Source organism: Pelmatolapia mariae, linkage group LG16_19 (assembly GCF_036321145.2).
Source record: "Pelmatolapia mariae isolate MD_Pm_ZW linkage group LG16_19, Pm_UMD_F_2, whole genome shotgun sequence".
Classification (NCBI taxonomy): domain Eukaryota; kingdom Metazoa; phylum Chordata; class Actinopteri; order Cichliformes; family Cichlidae; genus Pelmatolapia; species Pelmatolapia mariae.
Genome location: NC_086241.1, coordinates 45535287 through 45560500, shown reverse-complemented (window position 1 = coordinate 45560500; position 25214 = coordinate 45535287). Strand labels below are relative to the sequence as shown.

General features: G+C 38.9%; 1 protein-coding gene across 1 annotated transcript; it reads left to right on the top strand.

The window, feature by feature from the left end:
• Positions 1-1507: 1507 nt before the first annotated feature.
• LOC134644821 (protein AHNAK2-like) lies at positions 1508-24179 on the top strand. Its single transcript, XM_063497917.1, has 7 exons — positions 1508-1587; positions 3938-3984; positions 6603-6713; positions 7481-7594; positions 7714-7867; positions 9696-9856; positions 9950-24179. The coding sequence occupies exons 4-7, from the start codon at positions 7553-7555 to the stop codon at positions 23270-23272; spliced, it is 13680 nt and encodes a 4559-aa protein (XP_063353987.1). The 5' UTR covers positions 1508-1587; positions 3938-3984; positions 6603-6713; positions 7481-7552; the 3' UTR covers positions 23273-24179.
• The last annotated feature ends 1035 nt before the right edge of the window (positions 24180-25214 follow it).

Sequence of the window (25214 nt, the reverse complement as noted above, 5' to 3'; positions counted from 1 at the left end):
GTTTAAGTGCTCACACATCAGTGTTGCTTGAAAGCAGACACGCTGGCTTGAGCCCGCAGAGATCAGCCACACCCAAATCCAGCACCAAATCATGCAGGTTCTGCACCACAAATGGCTTACTCATCTATGGAGGGTGCTTTGAATCTGATAAATATAATAGAAAGTCAGATTGAAACATTAGGCTTTGCTGTCCTCTAACATCTGATAAGTCAAACAAAAACCAAAAACTGTGCTCTGTGATTTTATTTTGACATTTTTAGTTGCAAATGTTCGGCGAATATGTGGGAAAGGAGTTTCTAAGAGTGCAGTGCCCGTAGCAGAGGCGGGAATAAAGAACATCCACCTTAAGTGGTGAATAACATAAGGAATGTATCAATCTGTCATTGCAGTCCCCCATAGTGTACAATGCACAAACACATCACACACCATCCACAGTGAGCTACAGTTTTAACTGTGGATAAAAATCCAGATGGGAAATACTCAACAACACCATCACTGTGTTTCTGTATAATAACAGGACCAGGCTCTAGCCATGCTGGCACCTAAAGGCTGTATATTAAGGATGTAAGTTAAGGATGTGTATAAAGCTTACTTCTAGTGTAACACATGATGCTCACAAAGACAATTAGATGATGATGCTAAGCAAGCATCCTCTGTTTACCATCCCAGTTTTACATGTTTGTGTGCTATCATCTGTTGATTAGCACTACAGTCAAACTGCAGTCAAGGTTAAAAGGCAGTCCTTCTATTAGCTGTTCAGAAAGTATTAGACCTAAACTGGTTGCCCAATGATGGATGGCACTAGATGGAAACTTCAGGTACTGCAAAACTTAAAATTAGCTGTGCCACAGCAATGAGAGCTCTTTTATGTCTTTACCCAAAAATCTGTTTACAGAGGCTTCAGTGATTAATGGATCTTTAATGTGTTTGTGCTTAAGTTTGTTTACAGAAAAGACTCAATAAGAACTTATCAAGAATCTACTTAGTAACTCTTTTAACTACTTTAACTAATTCTTCTGATTTGGCAGTTTTTTTTTCTTTTTTTTAACCCACAGCTCTGACCAAACTGAACTTACACCTTGCAATTTAATACTTATCACTGTTATTCATTTATTTACAATTTCTACCTGCGAAATGTGCTCTTACATAATTACAGAATTGTGATGTTTTTTGTATACATCATGCAGTGTCAATAAACAAATCTTAATCTTCAGGATCTATTTTGTAGCTCTTCGATGATTAGCAATGAAACGTAAATTAAGTTTATTAAAGTACAAATGGTCTACATAGAGTTAGTGCATTACATATTCTCAAAATCTCCTTTTTTCTCTGAGTAACATGCAAAGAGTTAAATCTCTGAACCAAAGTTGTCTTGGGGGTTCTTGGAAAATAATATAGAGTGACACAACTTGAGGAAAGGTGTGACTGCGACCTTAAAGTGTCCCGCCTCCTTTGTCCGTCTTAGGCTGAAGAAATCATTTTATCCACTTTAGCAGCCACACTCACACCAGGAATGGTTAAGAGCAGTTTGGAGCTTTTCTTACTGACACAGTTTACGTTCAGGAGTTCAGCAAACAGCAGCTTAAGGTAGGTCAGCTGCTTGCTGTCACATAATGGGAAAATCTTTACTATTTTTGCCAGTCAGACCTGGTCTAAAAGAGAAGGATGTTGATGAGTGCATGAGAAGGATTCTTCTCTTTCACTCGCTATTTCAGGTAATGGTGTAGGCGGCTGTAAGGACTCTCACATTTTTATGTTTTTTAACATGTCTAGACTGTGTTGTGCTCACTCACTGAGTTCACAGAGAAAATCTTTTGAGATGAATAGATATATGTTGATAAATGTCCTCTTATGCTATTTCTAATCACATGAATTCACAATGACTTTATCAGACATGAAAAAAAGCTGAGCTGGATTTTCTTTTCATTGCTCTTAAACTGTCTTGAAGGCTTAACCTTGAGGCAGCAACACATCCTGATGCAGTAAGAAGTTTTTAAACCATCACTCTCTTGCCCGAACTTTCTTCTAATGCACTTACACAGGCTGTGAGAGCTCTTCACATGACATACATTACTGTAATACAGCGGGTGGGGTGTCAGTGTGATGGTGAGTTGAGAAACTATATGGATCTACCATATACACAGGCCAAATGTTGCACATATTTCTGTTATTTTAAGTCATTCTGTTTTTCATTGATGGCTTTAAAAGAAAACTTACTACAATAATTTGTTTTTGCTTCAAATAAATTATGATGTGGTGTTTGCACTAATGAAGTTGACACTTTCATTATGGTTTTTTGAGCTCCAAATTTAGCCACAGTTTAGTGTTTTTTGAGTTTTTGTCCTGCAACATATCAGCTATGCCCAAATAAAACACTTAAAGCAGCTGCGCATAGACCAGCGTTATTCCTGCAATGAAAATGATTTGTTTGTCCATGTAGCATTAATTTATTCAACTTTAATTTCTACTGACAGTACTTTTTTTTATCATTCGCCTCCTAATTTTAATTTATTTTATACATTTTTTAGTCAACAATACTATAAAACTACAGAAATCATACTGGTGATCGGTTAGAAAGAGTATGCCTGTGTAATTCTCCACTCGACAAGCCTTGTTTTAAATGTACAACATCCCTGAAACAAAGAAACTCTCAAAATAACGTTAACAAATGGTTTGTTTAAAAAGGAATTAACTTGAATAGAGCAGGTAATAATTATAATCTGGTTAACTTGATTCATTTGGAGTCAGACTTTCCCTTTTTGGCAGCCTTGATGGGCTAAGCTGAGAGGTTGCAAAGTCCAATCTGTGGGTCAATACAGTGGATCACTTAACAGAGGCAGCAGCTCCCTGGAGGGAATTATTGCCAGGAAGAACTCTAAATAGTCTAATCATCGGCTCCAGAGTCTCCGATCCTCAAAACAACTGCCAGGGGTCAGACTGGGTGGAAGTCTTATGCTTTGTTTTTGTGCAAATCATTTCTGTGTTTTTTAAATTCATACAACAAAAGGATTATAAAACACAAGTGTGAGCTACTTTTACATGGTGTCATTTTCATACTAATAGAGGACAGAGGACAAAGGACAGTGATCCCTCTTGAATCATCCCTATTTTTTTTTAATATTTTTCACTTTATGTCTTTATATCTGAACATTTTCAGGGGCATGTCTTTTAATTGTCTTTTAGCATGTCTTTTAAAGCCACTTAACACTGACCTATGACTTATTCAATTATGAAAAGGGACCCAACTCAAGAGATGAACCAGTGTTATGAACCAGTCTTGATACTTAGCAAAGAATCAGTTCTAATTCGTATCTTTAGGCACTTTGTTACAAAAACACGCTTTACTGACAGAGAGCTGACCTGTCAGAGGATATTTCAAGCTATGTTTAAGAGTAAAGGTGGTCATACCAAATATTGAGGTTCATGTTCATTAGGATTGTACACACATCTGTTTTTTCCTTTTATACTGTATTTCCAATATATGTTTATACAAGTTTCAATGGATCTCTGCAGCTATTTCACATGTTTCTAGCAAAATGTAAAGAAATGAAAGGTGGCTCAAGACTTTTGCACATTACTGTATAATCTGCTACAATTAAATAAATTTTAATATTATGAATCGTGTTCAGTGCATTTTATTTGCTGTTTTTGTAAACGGAGGAGTGGGATTTTTTTGCCAGGTGCCTTTTTGCATGACATATTTGTGGTTTTGTAGTAACAGGACAGACTTTGTTTAGCTGCAGTGTGACCGGACTAAAATCACTTAATGCGATTTTCTATTTATTTAGGGATTAACCTGCAAAATATTTACGCGATAAACTTGTGCATGCAGAAAATGAAGCATTAGAGGTCAACAGTTTACATTTAAAGTATCGCAATACACAGATGTCATATCAGATACTATGTTATTGTTTTTTTGTTTTCTTTTTGTGAACAGGACCTGGGCGAAGGCTGCAAGGCCCAGAGCCTGCCACAGAGGACTCAGTAAGTGAATTTACTGTGACACAAAGTGACATGCTTGTTTTTTCTTCATTTCATTTCTTTGTTAGTTACTGAAAGTTTTGTGCTGTGACTTCATTTCATTATTAATTTGAGCCATCTGCAGCTGGTGATATTGTTCACTTTAGTGCAGCTTTATATAATGATGTTGATTTTTTCAACACGAATACCGACACCGACATCTTTCCACGTGTCGGTATTCCTTCAAATTTTTGAAACCGGAGGGAAAAACTGTCATAACTAGGGATGGGTACCGGTGTCCGGTGCCATGATGGCACCGGTTCTGACATAAACGGTAGTAACCAGACCGAAAAGCAGCGCACATTTCGGTGCTTTATTTCGGTGCTTTTTTTTTTTCCTGAGCCAATTCTAGCCAATCATTTTACGTTTCCGAGGATAGTAGGCGGGCCCAGGTACGTACGTTCTTTTAGAGCAGAGCTACAGATTAAAAACGCCCAAGACGAAGCGGTCAAAAGTCTGGCTGTACTTCACAGCAAAATATGCAAACTCGGCTGCCTGCAACAAGTGCTTTAAGGTGATACTGTGATACTGTCAAAGGAGGTAACACCTCGAATCCGATGAAACACCTGGCGACACATAGCGTTTTTTTTTTAAAGCCGAGAAATGCACCGTATTTGATAGCTTGCTGCGAGACCTCACACCGAGCACATCTACTGCGGGTGTGGTGCCTGTTATCGGACCTGGAGTTAGCAACATCCCCCAAAAACTCGAAGAGGAGAGTCCTGGCCCCTAGCCCTGTCAGCGTAGCAGAAATGATGACGGATGATGATGGCAGTGAGTAGCTTAATTCTCTGCGTTGTTAATGTTGTTCGTGTGTAATTTACGTTGAGTAGGCTAACCACGTTATTAAATTGATGCATGTAAGGTGAACTAGCAAACACCGTCGTAGTTACATGCGGCTGTCTTCTTGTTTGATGGCAGATACTCCCTTCACCCTGGCCAAAAAGGCTAAAATGACCAAAGAAAAAGTCGAAAACAGTTAAACATGAGAGGTTTTTGGACAAAGTTTGTGTTTTTTCCATTGTTTAAGCACTGCTTCCAGCCAAGAGTGATACCATATATGCCCTATAGCTGAAGAAAAGGCTTACATTGTTATCTTTTTACAAAAAAAACAGCTAAACATGAGAGGTTTTTGGACCAATTTTGTGTTCTCCATTCTTTAAGCACCGGTTTGAGCACCGTTTAAGCACCGGCACCGTTTCAAAAGTACCGGTTTGGCACCGGTATCGGATAAAACCTAAACGATACCCATCCCTAGTCATAACATAACATAACATAACATAACATAACATAACATGAGGGCATTATATTGTGTAAGTAAATGTGTCACTGTGAATGAGTGACAAGGGAGTAGGTGGTCCTACTGGGAGATCAACACTGTGGAATAATAACATTAAAGCTGTTAAATCAATAGTTCATCTAGTTCAGACTATAAAATTTTACATTTACAGATGTGTGTATTATGTCCTTACTGTTTTAGTCCTGTTTTTATATTTTTCTTTTCATTTTAATCCCTTTTTTCCATATTTAGCACATTTTCACAAACAAACAGCTGAAATGTTTCATTCCATAGAAGGAAATCTACTGTACGTTCTCAACGTTGTCATATGTTTTTAGGATTTTGTATTATACAGTGACAACAGACTGTATGAAGTAATGCGTCTAGATCACCAAAGTGATCAACAGTTCAGTTTCTGTTTGAAGGCGGTCCGTTGGCTGTCACATATTCCTGTGCCTTAAAACTGGATCCACCATGTTTGATTGATAGATTATGATGTTGGAGTCTGAGCTAATAAATACTGAACAACAGTTATTTTAACTTTACAGCAAAGCAAATAGAGACAAGACTTAGTGCTAATGGAGACTATGCACAGATAGGCAAATAACAACAACCCATTACAACTTTTATCAGAGAAGAAATTTGTACAAATCAGTGTATAGTATTTATACGGATTGGCTGACTAATATTTGTACTGCACTGAAAAATGATCACATCAGTCTAAACAAGGCTGTCACCGATCATGGGCTAGCAGCTGAAAACCAACAACTTTTGGTTACTTCTGGTTTGGATGATGGATGATGAAAATGAGAATCTACACTTCATTCACACACACACACACACACACACACACACACACACACACACACACACACACACACACACACACACACACACACACACACACACACACACACACACACACAAAGTACACGTGCACAAAGTATTTTGCTCAAAGTGTTGGCCTGACAGACTAGACAACGTTGCCATCTCAGGAAACACACCAATAATGTGACAGTTTATAAATGCCAAATAGCTAAACACCCAGTCAGTGATGCTTTTGGCTAAACAAGGTGCTATCGCACTATCTGGGATCCAATTTTCCTCCATATCTTTTTTTTTTTTGTTGTTTATGCTGCAGGTGCAGCTGCATGAGTTTTAATAAGAAAACATTTTATATGCAGCTCAAGAAAATAGATGCTTTCTAGGCTTGATAATATCCAAATGAAATGCTATGAAATCTCTTAGGGGTGATGATGAAAACAGGTGTGTTTTCATGTTTACTGACCTTATGTCCATGCAGATATGTGATGAGCCATCTCAGTTCGCAGAGAGTGAGAGACCACGCCCACAAGGGTCATCTCCAGTTGAGGAGTTTCCTGAGACTGAAAAATACAGTGACAGTGATAAAGAGGTACAGAGAAACACCACACATATTTTAAGTTACGTGTTCGCTTCATGTTTTAAGGTCCTACAACATCACACGATCCCCTATGAGTAAGCACTTGGCATGAACCAAGCTCAGCCACCCCCCCCCCCCACCCCAAGCGTTTAGCTTGTGACACCAGATGTCACAAGCTAAACGCTTTAGTCTTGAAAATCCAGTTAAGACAATAGAACAGAACATTGTTTACAATGCAATGTCCAAAAAAAATCAGGCTTCTCTGGCAGAAATAACTGGTTTTCTTTTAATCCTTCACCTCAGCTGGGAAATTATAACGCTGCTACTTCACTGCATGTAAACTCACAGTTATTGAATAGTCTGCTTGTAAGTCAACGGTCTATTTTTTAGGCCAAAAAATAAATGAAGTTAGAAAAACAAACTTGTGACTGAAAGACAGAAGTTTGTGTATTCGACTCAGTTATACTCACACGGCTGCATGTCCTGAAATGAAAAAAAAGGTGAAACTCCAGAAGATTGTTTCTAGACAGCATCCACATGAAAATGTAGAAACTGTGAAGGATAACATTGTGTTTTTATTAGTTGTTCTATTACTTACTTTCCTACGAAACCTTTTCTCTTTACAGATTTGTGTGCTAATGTGTGGTCTAAGATGAGCTCTGCATTGTATAATATTGCAATAACTCGGCTACTCCCCTGTATAAATGAATGTACCCTCCTGATCTGAGTATTATAAGATTATTTTTTAAACCCCTTTGCTCCTCTTAAACTCCTTTTAGTGTGAAGCAGAGCATGACCCACGCCACAAAGGTGGGACTGGAAAGAAAACTAAAAAGTCTGGGCTTGGGTCCATGTTTGAAAAGCGCTCTACTCCAAAGATGAGTAAACTCAAGGTGAGACATTTCTACCTTTTCCTCTCTGTACTGCATTTGTAAATCCTTCCAAGCTATGCAGCTGCAGAAAAAAAAATCAGTGCTAAAGGTAAAATAACTGTCCTTTTTTGCACTGGCAGGAAGCTGAGAGCCCTGAATCTGAGGTGATAGTGAAAACGGCCAAAGATGGATGTGCAGAGGGTCTCATTTATGGTGGAGGGGGAAAAGAAGGGATTTTCATTAAGGAAGTAGTGCCAGAGTCACCAGCCTCAAAAAATCTAAAACTGAAAGAAGGTAAACCTGCAGCTAAAAATTAGTCTCATTAAAATTATTATGGGTTTAAAGCTCCTTGTTAAGTCTCTGTATTATTACATTACATTACTATGTATTATTACATTCTGTATTCTACTTGATTTTATGTTATGCTATTGTAGAATTTTTAATTTGCAATATTCAATTGACAATTCCACTACTCAAAAAATTAAAGGAACACTTTTAATTAGAGTAAAACATCAAGTCAGTCAAAACGCTGGGATACTGATGTGGTCAGATATGTAGCAGAGGGGCTTGTTAATCAGTTTCAGCTGCTTTGGTGCTAATGAAATTAACAACAGGTACACTAGAAAGGCAATGGTGCGACAACCGCAAAACAGGAATGTTTTACAGGTTGAGGCAACCGAGATTTTTCCTTCCTCATCTTTTCTGACTAGTTTTGTATTTGGCTAGGATCAGTGTCACTACTGGTAGCATGTGGTGATATCAGGACTATGCAGAGGTAGGAGAAATAGTCCAACTTCTCCAGGATGGGACATCAATATGTGACATTGCCAGAAGGTTTGCTGTGTCTCCCAGCACAGTCTCAAGAGCATGGAGGAGGTTCCAGGAGACAGGCAGTTACTCTAGGAGAGTGAATGGGGCCATAGAAGGCCTTTAACCTATCAGCACGGCCTGTATCTGCTCATTTGGGATAGGAGGAACAGGATGAGCACTGCCAGAGCTACAAAATGACCTCCTGCAGGCTAAAAACAAACTTGCCAACATCTTCTAGTCAGTCCTATGCTCACTGCCCAGAACTCTGGAGCCTTATTGTCATTGCCATAGAATACCAGAATTGACAGGTCCACCACTGGCCGGTGTACCATCTGTGCTTTTCACAGATGAGAGCAGGTTCACCCTGAGCACAGGTGACAGACGTGAAAGCATCTGGAGAAGCCATGGAGAACATTATGCTGCCTGTAACATCATTCAACATGAATAGATTGGTGGTGGGTCACTGATGGTCTGGGGAGGCATATTCATGAAGGGATACACAGACTAGACAGGGTAGGTGACAGCCCCCTGACTGCCATTAGGTATTGGAATGAACTTCTTGGAGTTCCTTAATGGGGTGTGCTCCTTTATGATAGGAGGAACAGGATGAGCTACAAAATGACCTCCAGTAGGCTAAAAACAGATTTACACAGGACCTTATGCAGGTGCAGTTGATCCTGGGTTCCTCCTTGTAGGCAACGGTTCCTGGAGGATGAATGAATTGATACCATTGACTGGTTCCTACGCTCATCTGACCTAAATCCAACAGAACACCTCTGGGATGTTATGTTTCGGTCCATACAATGCTACCCCGTTGTAGGAACCTGGTAATGCCTTGGTCCAGATTTGGAAGGAGATCCCCCAGGACACCATCTGTTGTCTCACTGGAAGCATTGCCTGAATTTGTCATGCATGAATTCAAGCACAAAATGACACCCATCTACAACTGGGTATCATTTTGAGCTGCTGCAATGAAATTTTGGCAAAATGGACTAGCCTGCTTTTTGAATTCAGCCCCCTGTAAGTTGATAATTTTTATTTCAATGAAATGATGAGGCCATTCATTCCTAACACATTACCCAGTTCTTATCAGCGTCGATATCCAGCATGATTTTTTTCCTCCCATTGAGATCTTATGTGTTTTCAAAGTGTTACTATAATTTTTTTTAGCACTGTACGTTGAACACAAGCAAATGTTAATGTTATTCTTTATTTGATTTTTTATTGAACACTTCAATTTTTATCAACTAAAAATGGGACTTAAAGTCTGCTCATCAAAGTCCTTATGAAATATTTTGTCTTGTCTACACAGGTGATCAGATTTTGAGTGCCACTGTGTATTTTGACAACATGTCATATGAGGATGCCATTCAGATTCTGGAGCATGCTCAGGCATATAAACTGAAGCTTTGCTTGAAACGCAAGCCAGAGATCACAGAGACCGAACCAGCCATCGAATCTGACGTTATACCTGTAACTATTCTCAAAGTTGTCTGCTCAAACTCTTTGTTAGTTATTTTTATTTGTTAGTAACGACTTACCTTTAATTTTTATGCTTCTTAACAGGAAGAAGACCTCCACACTCCACAGATGAGAGAACAAGGAAAAACTAAAAGATGCGGAGAAGCTCGCATTTCGTGGCCCAAGTTTTCATCCTTTGGAAAAGGGCGAAAATCACGTTTTACAAGGTCTCACAGTTCCTCAGAGGCTGAGGAACAAAGAAAGCTTGAACTCAGCCCAACAACAAGCGACACAGAGTCACCAATAAAAACTCAGGATGCTCTCAAATACAAGAAAAAGCATAAAATAAAACTACCTGGTCTGACAAAGAGAGGCCGGATAAGTTCATCTGAGGAGCAGGACACAGATGTGCAAACTGGACAGATCAGTGGTGACACTCACCACACACAAGAATCGGATATGCTTTCACCTGAGTGCCTTGAAAGCCCCTCAGGAGAAATGCCTGAAGCCTATGTGAAAAAAGATCTGAAAGTAATGAAAGATGTGCAACTTGAAGAAACCAGTCTAACGGTCCGTGAAGCTCAACCTATTCAACATAAGGTGGAACTTATCAGTATAGATAGCACTTTGAAAACAGCAGATTTAACTGTGGCTCTAGCAGATCAAGAAAGCCCCTCTCATATCAAGTCCCCTGAGGGGAAAAAGAAGAAGAAAGAAAGGTCTGAATTAAAAATGAAAATTCTGGGGAAGGATAAATCACACAAGAAAGAAGCAAAACCAAAATCGTCACCAAAAAGGCTAAAAACACTAGGGGCAAGTTTTGACTTAGCTGATCATCCTGAAAATGAAAAATCTGACTTAATCCCAAAGTTTGAGTCACACACAGAAGATCCTGCTCTTTATGCTAAGGTGGAACATGATTTATCTGATGTTGCAGTTTCACAAAAATATCCACAGAAAAGTGAAGCAAAAAGGCAGAAAGGCAAAGAAATCCAAGAAAAACAAGAAGACAGAAGAACAGGGGAAACTGTCAAACTGCCGAAACTAGGTTTGGGTGACGTTGGTGCTGAGGAAATCACAGATGATCCTTATGAGAGACTGGCAAAAAGCAGTGATTTCAGAACCCAACTTCCCAAACGGGAAGAGATTGAGATACCAGGTATGGAGGATAAGTCTGTGAAGACGAGAGCAAAAAGAATTAAAGAACCTAAGGTAAATTATACAGGACAGAATGGAGAATTTCAAGCGGAAACTGTGCAACTGTCAATTGATGTTGACAGTGTGAAAGAGGCAGTTTCTAAATTGCCTGGATATAAGCTGCCTAAAGTTGATACATCTGGCATGCCTATTCCAGAAGAAATTACTGTGATAGATGCAAATGCTCAAAGAATATCAGTGAAAACGCCTACAAAAGTGGTAGACACCAAAACAAAGCATGGAGCAAGTCTTACAAAGTTTGACACAACTTCTTCTCTAGAAATTTCCAAGACTACAGTTAAGCTGCCACAGATCACAACCGGTCAATTAACCTCAGAGGATCTTTTAACTGAAACAACAGTAAAAACTGAAAAGGAACATGAAACTAAGAAAAAACAAAGCAGCAAAGAGATTAAAACTGGGACCTATAAAAGAGAAGATATTATAATACCGGGAAAGGAAAGTTTAGAGAAAGTATCTAGTCATCAGGCACATGAGGCTGATGATACACGAGGAACAGAGGGTATCAAATCTGAATATGAATCAGATAAGAAATCAAAAAAGGCAAAGATGACAATGCCTAGCTTTGGGATAGCAAAGCCAGACATAAGAATCCCTGATATTGGAATTGTCTTGCCAAAACAAAATATCTTTCAGCAAAAAGGGGACACAGCAAAAGGAGAAAAAGCTGAATTCCTCCAAGAAGTAATGACATCAAAAGATGAAATTAAAAAAGACAAGGGGCAGACTGAAGGAGTTGTATGTGAGGTTGTGATTCCTGAACTCGATAGCATTGAATACATTGACTCAGTAGATGGTTCACCAGCCAAAAAGGACAATGGCACTAGGCTTACAGGTTTTGATGTAAATCTTGAGTCAAAACCAAATGTGGATATTTCCCTTAAAGAAATTAGAAAAGAAGCAAAAAGTGCAAAAACTGAACAGCATGCAGTTAAATTGCCTCAATTTGGAACTATTACTACAAACATCAGTGTAAATGTGCCCGATGGAGATAAGCCTATAAACACTGATGAAGCTGCGACAAAAACTCTTGAAAGAGAGGGAAAGGGTAGCAAGTTTAAAGTGCCAAATGTTGGTATCTCCATGCCAAGGGTGAAAGGAATAAAAATGGATTCAAGTCTATCAAAGAAAGGTGTAGCTGTGACACCACCGCCTGAGACCGATGTTACACTTGGAAGTGTAGATGTTTGTACTGCAGAACAAATAATGGAGGCAGAAAAATATGACCAGGAAATAAAACATCCTCAGGCAGAAGGTGAATTTGATAGGCAAGGAGGCAAGTTCAAGTTGCCAAAGTTAGGAATTGCAATGCCGAAAATAAAAGGGTCAGAATTTGAGTTCAGTGTATCACAGAAAAATGAAGATATGAAACTGTCAGAAACGCAACGGAAGGTGAAACCCTCTGATGCCGAACTAAAGGAAACCTCTGATGGCGAAATTAGAGCTCCTGAAATGAAAGTTGTAGAAAAGTATGTAGACGAATCACCATCAAAATTTAAGATGCCAACGTTCAAGCTACCTAAATTTGGATCTCCTATGGCAAACACCAGTCATGAAGCACATGATAAATCAAAAGACATTGAAATTTGTGAAACACAGCTGAAATCAACTGAAGGTGTCAATGTTAACATTCCAACACCAAATACTGATATTGTGGGATCATCTATTGATGTGAAAACAGTTGATGTCAAACCACAGACCGAAATTAAAACTAAAATCGATGTAAGTCTTGGGGGTGCAGAAGCTTTTTTTCACCAGGAAAAGACTGGAGATGAAATCGAAGTACATGAAAGCAAGTTCAAATTGCCAAAATTTGGAATAACAATGCCAAAAGTAAAAGGACCAGAAGTTGATTTTAACTTATTGAAGAGAGATGTAGATGAAACACTTGAAGAAGCCAAAACTGATGCTGAACGTAAAAAACCCTCTGCTCAAATGGAAACCGAAGATCCTGATATTGAAGATCTGACAAAGGATAATGAGAACTCACTGGCAAAATTTAAGATGCCTACATTCAAACTACCAAAATTTGGAGTTGGTATCCCAAGTGCCACAACAGAAGTACCTGATTTGGACACAGGTATCAAAATAGAAGGTGCTGATATTAGTATCCCTGAAGAGGTTATTGAAGTTAACATAGCAGCACGCAGCATTGAATTAAAAGAACATGAAGGCAAAGGAAGTAAGTTCAAATTGCCAAGTCTTGGATTTTCTGTCCCTCAAACAAAAGGACAGGACATTGATTTAAATTCCTCAAAGAAAACCATAGATATTACTCTTCCAGAAGCTGAAGTCAAACTCCCTGATGTTGAAGTTGAAAAAAATTCTGCTGAGGTTGAAATGAAAATTGAGACTAAGGAAAAAGAATCACCATCAAAGGATAAGATGCCAACATTCCACTTACCAAAATTTGGAGTTGGTATCCCAAGTGCCACAGCAAAAGTACCGGATATGGACAAAGGTATCAAAATAGATGGTGCTGATATTAGTATCCCCGAAGAGGTTCTTGAAGTTAACATAGCAGCACCCAGCACAGAATTGAAAGAGCCTTCAATCTCCTTGAAAACCAGTGGATATGAATATGAAGGAAAAGGAAGTAAGTTCAAACTGCCAAGTCTTGGATTGTCTGTCCCTCAAGCCAAAGGGCCTGACATTGATTTAAGCTTATCGAAGAAAGATGTAGATGTTACACTTCCGGATGCGAAAGCTGAAGTCACACTCCCTTATACTGAAGTGGAAACTGAAGCTTCAGAGACCAAAGTTGAGACAAAGGACAAAAAAGGATCATCATCAAAATTTAAGATGCCAACATTTAAATTACCCAAATTTGGTGCCCGTAGTACAAGTGCAAAAGCAGAGGTACCTGATATGGACAAAGATGTTAAAGTAGATGGAGCTGACATTTGTATCCCTGAAGAGGTTCTTGAAGGAAAAATTGCAGCACCCAGCACTGAATTAAAAGAACCTTCAATCTTGATGACAACTACAGGAACAGAACGTGAAGGCAAAGGAAGTAAGTTCAAACTGCCAAGTCTGGGATTGTCTATCCCTCAAGCCAAGGGACCTGACATTGACTTAAGCTTATCGAAGAAAGATGTAGATATTACACTTCCAGAAGCCAAAGCTGAAATCAGACTCTCTGATGCTGAAATTGAAAAACCTTCTGTTGAAGTGGAAATTGAAGCCCCTGAGATCAAAGTTGAGACAAAGGAAAAGAAAGGATCACCATCAAAGTTTAAGATGCCAACATTCCAATTACCAAAATTAGGAGTTGATATCCCAAGTGCCACAGCAAAGGTACCGGATATGGAGAAAGGTATCAAAATAGAAGGTGCTGATATTAGTATCCCTGAAGAGGTTCTTGAAGTTAACATTGCAGCACCCAGCACTGAATTAAAAGAACCTTCTATCTCCTTGAAAACCAGTGGATCTGAACATGAAGGAAAAGGAAGTAAGTTCAAACTGCCAAGTCTTGGATTGTCTGTCCCAAAAACCAAAGGGCCTGACATTGATTTAAGTTTATCAAAGAAAGATGTAGATGTTACACTTCCAGAAGCTAAAGCTGAAGTCAAACTCCCTGATGTTGAAGTAGAGAAACCTTCTGTTGAAATTGAAATTGAAGCTTCTGAGTTCAAAGTTGAGACAAAAGACAAAAAAGGATCACCATCAAAATTTAAGATGCCTCCATTCCAATTACCCAAATTTGGCATTGGTATCACAAGTGCAACAGCAGAGGTACCGGATATGGACAAAGGTATCAAAATAGAAGGTGCTGATATTGAGATTCCTGAAGAGGTTCTTGAAGTTAACATTGCAGCACCCAGCACTGAATTGAAAGAACCTTCAATCTCCTTGAAAACCACTGGATATGAACATGAAGGAAAAGGAAGTAAGTTCAAGCTGCCAAGTCTTGGATTGTCTGTCCCAAAAACCAAAGGGCCTGACATTGATTTAAGCTTATTAAAGAAAGATGTAGATGTTACACTTCCAGAAGCTAAAGCTAAAGTCACACTCCCTGATATGGAAGTGGAAACTGAAGCTCCTGAGATCAAAGTTGAGACAAAAGACAAAAAAGGATCACCATCAAAGTTTAAGATGCCTACATTCAAATTACCCATATTTGGTGCCCGGGTCACAAGTGCAACAGCAGAGGTACCGGATATGGACAAAGGTATCAAAATAGAAGGTGCTGATATTGAGATTCCTGAAGAGGTTCTTGAAGTTAACATTGCAGCACCCAGCACTGAATTGAAAGAACCTCCAATCTCCTTGAAAACCACTGGATATGAACATGAAGGAAAAGGAAGTAAGTTTAAACTGCCAAGTCTTGGATTGTCTGTCCCTCAAACCAAAGGACCTGACATTGATTTAAGCTTATCGAAGACAGACGTAGATGTTACATTTCCAGAAGCTAAAGCTGAAGTCACACTCCCTGATGTTGAAGTAGAGAAACCTTCTGTTGAAGTGGACATTGAAGCTCCTGAGTTCAAAGTTGAGACAAAAGACAAAAAAGGATCACCATCAAAATTTAAGATGCCTACATTCAAATTACCCAAATTTGGCATTGGTATCCCAAGTGGTACAGCAAAAGTACCTGATTTGGACATAGGTATCAAAGTAGAAGGTGCTGATGTTAGTATCCCTGAAGAGGTTCTTGAAGTTAACATAGCAGCACCCAGCACTGAATTCAAAGAACCTTCACTCACCCTGAAAACTACAGGAGCTGAACGTGAAGGCAAAGGAAGTAAGTTCAAACTGCCAAGTCTTGGATTGTCTGTCCCTCAAGCCAAGGGACCTGACATTGACTTAAGCTTATCAGAGAAAGATGCAGATGTTACACTTCCAGAAGCCAAAGCTGAAGTCAAACTCCCTCATGTTGAAATTGAAAAACCTTGTGTTGAAGTGGAAATTGAAGCTCCTGAGATAAAGATTGAAACAAAGGGAAAGAAAGGATCACCATCAAAGTTTAAGATGCCAACATTCCAATTGCCAAAATTTGGAGTTGGTATCCCAAGTGCCACAGCAGAGGTACTGGATGCTGACAAAGGTATCAAAATAGATGGTGCTAATATTGAGATCCCGGAAGAGGTTCTTGAAGTTAATGTTGCAGCACCCAGCACTGAATTAAAAGAACCTTCAATCTCTTTGAAAACCAGTGGATCTGAACATGAAGGAAAAGGGAGTAAGTTCAAACTGCCAAGTCTTGGATTGTCTGTCCCAAAAACAAAAGGGCCTGACATTGATTTAAGCTTATCGAAGAAAGACGTAGATGTTACACTTCCAGAAGCTAAAGCTGAAGTCACACTCCCTGATGTTGAAGTAGAGAAACCTTCTGTTGAAGTGGAAATTGAAGCTCCTGAGTTCAAAGTTGAGACAAAAGACAAAAAAGGATCACCATCAAAATTTAAGATGCCTACATTCAAATTACCCAAATTTGGCATTGGTATCCCAAGTGGTATAGCAAAGGTACCTGCTTTGGACACAGATGTTAAAGTAGATGGTGCTGAAGAGGTTCTTGACGTTAACATTGCAGCGCCCAGCACTGAATTCGAAGAACCTTCACTCACCCTGAAAACTACAGGAGCTGAACATGAAGGCAAAGGAAGTAAGTTCAAACTGCCAAGTCTTGGATTGTCTGTCCCTCAAGCCAAGGGACCTGACATTGATTTAAGTTTATCAAAGAAATATGTAGATGTTGCACTTCCAGAAGCTAAAGCTGAAGTCAGACTCCCTGATGTTGAAGTTGAAAAACCTTGTGTTGAAGTGGAAATTGAAGCTCCTGAGATAAAGATTGAAACAAAGGGAAAGAAAGGATCACCATCAAAGTTTAAGATGCCAACATTCCAATTGCCAAAATTTGGAGTGGGTGTCACAAGTGCCACAGCAGAGGTACCAGATATGAAGAAAGGCATAAAAATAGATGGTGCTGATATTGAGATTCCTGAAGAGGTTCTTGAAGTCAACATTGCAGCACCCAGCACTGAATTAAAAGAACCTTCAATTTCCTTGAAAACCAGTGGATATGAACATGAAGGAAAAGGAAGTAAGTTCAAACTGCCAAGTCTTGGATTGTCTGTCCCAAAAACCAAAGGGCCTGACATTGATTTAAGCTTATCGAAGAAAGATGTAGATGCTGCACTTCCAGAAGCTAAAGCTGAAGTCACACTCCCCGGTGTTGAAGTAGAGAAACCTTCTGTTGAAACTGAAATTGAACCTTCTGAGTTCAAAGTTGAGACAAAAGACAAAAAAGGATCACCATCAAAATTTAAGATGCCTACATTCAAATTACCCAGATTTGGCATTGGTATCCCAAGTGCCACAGTAAAAGTACCTGATTTGGACACAGATGTTAAAATAGATGGAGCTGATATTAGTATCCCTGAAGAGGTTCTTGAAGTTAACATAGCAGCACCCAGCACTGAATTCAAAGAACCTTCCCTCACCCTGAAAACTACAGGAGGTGAACATGAAGGCAAAGGAAGTAAGTTCAAACTGCCAAGTCTTGGATTGTCTGTCCCTCAAGCCAAAGGACCAGATATCGATTTAAGTTTATCAAAGAAAGATGTTGATGTTACACTTCCAGATGCCAAAGTTAAAGTCAAACTCCCTGATGTTGAAATTGAAAAACCTTCTGTTGAAGTGGAAATTGAAGCTCCTGAGATAAAGATTGAAACAAAGGGAAAGAAAGGATCACCATCAAAGTTTAAGATGCCAACATTCCAATTGCCAAAATTTGGAGTGGGTGTCACAAGTGCCACAGCAGAGGTACCGGATATGAAGAAAGGTATGAAAATAGATGGTGTTGATAGTGAGATTCCTGAAGAGGTTCTTGAAGTTGGCGCTGCAGCACCCAGCACTGAATTAAAAGAACCTTCAATCTCCTTGAAAACCAGTGGATCTGAACATGAAGGAAAAGGGAGTAAGTTCAAACTTCCAAGTCTTGGATTGTCTGTCCCACAAACTAAAGGGCCTGACATTGATTTAAGTTTATCGAAGAAAGACGTGGATGTTACACTTCCAGAAGCTAAAGCTGAAGTCAAACTCCCTGATGTTGAAGTAGAGAAACCTTCTGTTGAAGTGGAAATTGAAGCTCCTGAGTTCAAAGTTGAGACAAAAGACAAAAAAGGATCACCATCAAAATTTAAGATGCCTACATTCAAATTACCCAAATTTGGCATTGGTATCCCAAGTGGTATAGCAAAAGTACCTGCTTTGGACACAGATGTTAAAGTAGATGGTGCTGATATTAGTATACCTGAAGAGGTTCTTGACGTTAACATTGCAGCGCCCAGCACTGAATTAGAAGAACCTTCACTCACCCTGAAAACTACAGGAGCTGAACATGAAGGAAAAGGAAGTAAGTTCAAACTGCCAAGTCTTGGATTGTCTGTCCCTCAAGCCAAAGGACCAGATATCAATTTAAGTTTATCAAAGAAAGATGTAGATGTTACACTTCCAGAAGCCAAAGCTGAAGTCAAACTCCCTGATGTTGAAGTTGAAAAACCTTCTGTTGAAGTGGACATTGAAGCTCCTGAGATAAAGATTGAAACAAAGGGAAAGAAAGGATCACCATCAAAGTTTAAGATGCCAACATTCCAATTGCCAAAATTTGGAGTGGGTGTCACAAGTGCCACAGCAGAGGTACCGGATATGAAGAAAGGTATGAAAATAGATGGTGTTGATAGTGAGATTCCTGAAGAGGTTCTTGAAGTTAACATTGCAGCACCCAGCACTGAATTAAAAGAACCTTCAATCTCCTTGAAAACCACTGGATCTGAACATGAAGGAAAAGGAAGTAAGTTCAAACTGCCAAGTCTTGGATTGTCTGTCCCAAAAACAAAAGGGCCTGACATTGATTTAAGCTTATCAAAGAAAGATGTAGATGTTACACTTCCAGAAGCTAAAGCTAAGGTCAAACTCCCTGATGTTGAAGTAGAGAAACCTTCTGTTGAAGTTGAAATTGAAGCTCCTGAGTTCAAAGTTGAGACAAAAGACAAAAAAGGATCACCATCAAAATTTAAGATGCCTACATTCAAATTACCCAGATTTGGCATTGGTATCCCAAGTGCCACAGCAAAAGTACCTGATTTGGACACAGATGTTAAAATAGATGGAGCTGATATTAGTATCCGTGAAGAGGTTCTTGAAGTTAACATAGCTGCACCCAGCACTGAATTCAAAGAACCTTCCCTCACCCTGAAAACTACAGGAGGTGAACATGAAGGCAAAGGAAGTAAGTTCAAACTGCCAAGTCTTGGATTGTCTGTCCCTCAAGCCAAAGGACCAGATATCGATTTAAGTTTATCAAAGAAAGATGTTGATGTTGCACTTCCAGATGCCAAAGCTGAAGTCAAACTCCCTGATGTTGAAGTTGAAAAACCTTCTGTTGAAGTGGACATTGAAGCTCCTGAGATAAAGATTGAAACAAAGGGAAAGAAAGGATCACCATCAAAGTTTAAGATGCCAACATTCCAATTGCCAAAATTTGGAGTTGGTGTCACAAGTGCCACAGCAGAGGTACCGGATATGGACAAAGGCATAAAAATAGATGGTGGTGATATTGAGATTCCTGAAGAGGTTCTTGAAGTTAACATTGCAGCACCCAGCACTGAATTGAAAGAACCTTCTATCTCCTTGAAAACCACTGGATCTGAACATGAAGGAAAAGGAAGTAAGTTCAAACTGCCAAGTCTTGGATTGTCTGTCCCAAAAACCAAAGGGCCTGACATTGATTTAAGCTTATCGAAGAAAGACGTAGCTGTTACACTTCCAGAAGCTAAAGCTGAAGTCACACTCCCTGATGTTGAAGTAGAGAAACCTTCTGTTGAAGTGGAAATTGAAGCTCCTGAGTTCAAAGTTGAGACAAAAGACAAAAAAGGATCACCATCAAAATTTAAGATGCCTACATTCAAATTACCCAAATTTGGCATTGGTATCCCAAGTAGTACAGCAAAAGTACCTGATTTGGACTCAGATGTTAAAGTAGATGGTGCTGATATTAGTATACCTGAAGAGGTTCTTGAAGTTAACATAGCAGCACCCAGCACTGAATTCAAAGAACCTTCACTCACCCTGAAAACTACAGGAGGTGAACATGAAGGCAAAGGAAGTAAGTTCAAACTGCCAAGTCTTGGATTGTCTGTCCCTCAAACAAAAGGGCCTGACATTGATTTAAGTATATCGAAGAAAGATGTTGATGTTACACTTCCAGAAGCCAAAGCTGAAGTCAAACTCCCTGATGTTGAAGTTGAAAAACCTTCTGTTGAAGTTGGAATTGAAGCTCCTGAGATAAAGATTGAAACAAAGGGAAAGAAAGGATCACCATCAAAGTTTAAGATGCCAACATTCCAATTGCCAAAATTTGGAGTTGGTGTCACAAGTGCCACAGCAGAGGCACCGGATATGGAGAAAGGTATGAAAATAGATGGTGCTGATATTGAGATTCCTGAAGAGGTTCTTGAAGTTGGCGTTGCAGAACCCAGCACTGAATTAAAAGAACCTTCAATCTCCTTGAAAACCAGTGGATCTGAACATGAAGGAAAGGGAAGTAAGTTCAAACTGCCAAGTCTTGGATTTTCTGTCCCTCAAACAAAAGGGCCTGACATTGATTTAAGCTTATCGAAGAAAGATGTAGATGTTACACTTCCAGGAGCCAAAGCTGACAAAGCTGGTAAGGCCCCTGAGGAAGATATCAACATTGATGTTCCCAGAGTTGATGTCATACTACCAGAAGTCAAAACAGATGTTCATCTTCCAGATACCGACCTTAAAGAATCCTCACATATTACCATAGAGGGGGGAACCGATATAAACCTTGAGGCTAAATTGAAAAAGCCAAGATTTTCATTGCCAAAATTTTCTCTTTCCAAGCAAAGTGTAAAAGACCCTGAAGTCGATATCAGTCTCCCCAAAACTGATGTTATTCTTCTGCAAGGTGATATAGTCAAGCAACCTGACAATGAGTTCAGTATGGAAGTAAGTGATGTGAATAAAGGCATTAAAATTGATGCAGCACCCGGCATTGACTCTGAAGGTGTAGCTGTAGATGTGAAAGCTAAAGGAGGTGAGATATCTGGAAGCAAGTTTAAAATGCCAAATCTGGCCATCTCAATGGCCAAAGTTAAAAGTCCTGAAACAGATTTAAGTTTATCAAAGAAAGATGTTGATATTTCCTTACCAGAAGTAACAGCTGACATCAAACTACTCCATATTGAAGGCAAAGAAACTGAGGGTTCTATTTCATTACCGGAAACACCTACAATTGAGGCTGAAGTCAAGTCAAAACGACCAAGTTGGACATTTCCAAAATTTTCATTTTCAAGGACAGCCGATAAGGCCCCAGCTATTGATGTCAAAATTGAAACACCCAAAGCTGAGATTATATCAAGCAAAACAGAAGTCTGTCTAGCAGAAGCTGAAATCAAAGGACCTTCAATGGAAGAACCACCTGCTGAAGACACTGAAACAAACTTCAAAAAACCTAAATTTTCACTTCCCAGATTTTCTTTTTCAAAGTCAAGTATTAAAGAATCGGAGTTAAGTGATGAGCTTCCACAAGCTGATGTTTCTGTTTCAGAGGGAGAAATAAAAGTTAAACAACCTGAAATGGAAATTAAAGCTCCTGAGCAAGAAGCTGGGCAAGGAAGCCCATTTAAGTTCCCAAAGTTAGGCATTGTACAAACAAAACAAAAAGGACCTGAAGTGGATTTAAAATCATCAATAAACAATGTCGACAGCAAACGGCCAGAAATAAAAGCAGAGGTCAAAATCTCAGAAGAAGTCAAACAATCTTCATCTAGTTTGGGAATCAAGTCTTCTGAGACTAAAGCAAAGTCAAAAGATGCTGGAGGATCCCCTTTAAAACAAAAAATTTCACCACTGAAAATGCCAAAATTTAGCAGTGCTTCCTTTGACGTTACCATGGAAGCACCCAAAACAGGAAAAGTAATTGACATTCATGGATCTAAACCTAAGGAGGATATTTCTGTCACCGACAAAGATTTGATTGTTAATATTAAAATGGATGATTCCAAAGGTATAATATCAGAATCCGAAACACCCAAGACTGAGACTGATGTTGTGGGTCTTCCATCACCAAGTAAATTCAAACTACCATCTTTTAAAATGCCCAGGCTTAGCTTCTCAAAGTCTAAACCTGAAGAGGAACAGCTTCCTGCTGAAATAGAAGATAAAGAAGCTCAACTGGAAATGGAAGTTGAAACAAAAGGAGAAAGCAAATCACCAAAAATGATTCTGACATCATTTGGTGAGATCCTAAAGACTATTGATGTTGAATTTGATGTTCCAAAAGCAGACCAAGTTGAAGAAAATCTTGTAGTCTCAAAAGAAGTTCAAGAAATAGGCGAACATGCTGGAAAGCAATTAGAAGCAAAGGAAAAAGGAGCAAGTACCATACAAGATATTTCCAAGAGTCCCGAGAGGACAGGTTGGTTTAAATTTCCTAAGTTTGGCCTGTCTTACCCTTCAGAAGCCCCCAGTGCTCCTGAGAAATGTGAACAAAAGGATGAAAAGAGCCCAGTAGGGGGAACAGGGGACGAGGAAATTAGCCCCACCTTTTCTGTCCAATCATCGGATGCCTTCGCTGATATAAGTTCTGCAGTCACAAGTGAGCATGTTGGCCCATCCATATCTTCCCCAACAAAGGTAACTGTCAAATATTCTGATCCAAATGTTGCTACTGGGCTTGAAGAGACACACAGTAACATCTTTACTTCGGCCACGAGGACTGAACTGATCTCAGTTCAGCCTAACTTACCGGAGAAAATCACTATTCTGTCCTCTGGAATATCATCGTCATCAGAAGACACGTGCAGATTGGAATCTGGAAAACTACACGTTATTACAACAAATATACAAGCAACCCCAGAAGCACAGCATGCCCAGTTACTAACTGATATTGAAGCTGAATTAGCTGAAGGCCTTCCCTTAAAATCAGAAGCTAATGAAACTACATCATGGACTGTGGAAGGCTCAGACAGTGGCAACAGAGCAGTGTTTGAGAGGCACTTAGTGACAAAAACTTCAAGTGAAAGAAGTGAAAGCAGAGAGACAATTGTTATAACCAAACAAATTACTCATGTATTTGACTCTTCTGAGCCCATCTCTGGTGAGACAGCATCATCTATACAGCGACTGAGAGACTCTGTGCACTCTGAGAAAATGAGGTTCTTTGACGATGCTGAGAAGTGAGGCAACTGGAAATAATTCATGTATAAAGATACTATTTCTCTTTGCCTAGACCTGAATGTCAGAGGAGACAAGTGAATGAAAACATGTTGGCAACTGGGAAAGGAAGTTAGCATGTTTAACTTACCGATCACAGAAAACAATCTGTCAGTGTTCAGGCATTACAACATGATGGTGATGTGCTGTGCCATGATGCTGACCTACAAAAAAAATATGCATTCCTGTAAGCGTGTACAGTTAGTATTCCTGTTGAAGATACTAACAATGTGTATAACTGTGTCCTTACTTCAAATTATAGCAAGGCCTTACCAAATATCCTTGCTTAAGATGCAGAATGTTTGACTTTTGCTTACCAAAATCTTTAAAACTCATTTTGCAGTTTTTCACTATTGACTAATTTACTTGTGTGTGTACTTTACAAAATGATAATCACCAGTGCCGTCAACTAAAATTTCTGACTGTTTGAGACTGATGCAAAAATCAATTTATTTTACTGACATTCCAAATTGTGTTTACAGTAATTTCACTATAACGCTTACAATATATACAAACTACAATAGCATAATGCAGTTAAGATAGAACAAAGAATATGTACGTATTGCACCAAGATACTGTTGTCGCTGTAGCTAAAATGTAAAGAGACAATAGCAATGCAAAGCTGAAATGAAAAGCGTATGATCAAACACAGCAAATGTACTGCTAAAATTATATTTTTTATTAATACTTTGCTACTTTGAACCTAATTTGCCACACTAGAAATCTGTCTGGACTCTGTTTTCTTTCCATATCTCTGTACAAAGTGGGGCTATTGAACCGGCTATATAAATAGCTTTTAATGACCTTTGGAATTTTATTGGATTACTGCTCGTGTTTGTATTCTGATAGGCTTTAACTTAACTTGTTTGCAAAGTTATAGACAATAAATGCTATTATATCCAAAACTATGTTTGTGTGTGTGTGTGTGTGTCTATAGTGGAATTAACAAAAAGCAGTTTTCAATCTGTAGTCAATATGTTTGCACACTAGATGGAGACAAAGTTCATAACTATGGTAACATATCATCACGAATATGCTTCATATTATATACAGATAATTCACAGTTTACTGTATAAATAAGTCCCTGTGCACAGTGTGAAACTTCTGTGTTAGCTTAACTACAGATTTCCTTGTTATGGGCTTTTTTACAGCAATTGAAATTCCTTCACAAACCTCATTTAAATATCATGAAATATACAGAACAAGAAAAAAAAGCTTCTTCCACTCCAACTTTGAAAATGTAAAACGTATCAGTGTACCTTACAGTTACACCATAGGGTGCCAACTATCAAGTACTCACTCGTTGTCTATGCTCACCGAATTGTTATGTGCTGCCTTCAAGAGCGTCCCGTCACTTCCTTCTTTCTTCCGGAAACGATGTTAAAATTATTGCTGGTGCAGGTTTCTCGCGTCCTGTGTTTCACAGAGAAACTGCATGTGTATGAAATTAGACCCTAATCACGCATTGGCCATAAATGTGCCTCACAGCATCAAAATATTCATAAAACTCTAATTTAAACATAGTTTGTCAGGTGGAGATATCCAACAGACTCTTGTAGGATATTTGAAATGAATGTGTCTTGCAAGTCGTTTTTCTTTGTCATCTAAGAAAGATCAACTACACGTATGTGGACATGTGTATCAATAATATGTACATCATAAAGTTGTATCCAAATTTATTTTAAAACCATGTTCTTTTAAAAGAACTTACTGGTGTCTATCTTTCATCTAGACACTGAACCTATTTGCAGTGACTATTTAAGTCTCAGAAACATTAAACCATCTACATCAGGAATGCCAAACTTATTTTATATCCTGGGTGTCTCAAACATAATAAATATAGTAGAGAGTAAAACCTTTTCTGCCATTTTATTGCTTTTCTATTATTTAACTACTATGGCAATGCATG

What these genes read in the sequence shown, in the direction of transcription:
- LOC134644821 (XM_063497917.1), top strand. Translation starts at nt 7,553, where the DNA reads ATGTTTGAAAAGCGCTCTACTCCAAAGATGAGTAAACTCAAG. An exon ending in CAAAGATGAGTAAACTCAAG is followed by an intron (nt 7,595 to 7,713) that starts GTGAGACATTTC and finishes TTGCACTGGCAG; the next exon opens with GAAGCTGAGAGCCCTGAATC. An exon ending in TCGAATCTGACGTTATACCT is followed by an intron (nt 9,857 to 9,949) that starts GTAACTATTCTC and finishes GCTTCTTAACAG; the next exon opens with GAAGAAGACCTCCACACTCC.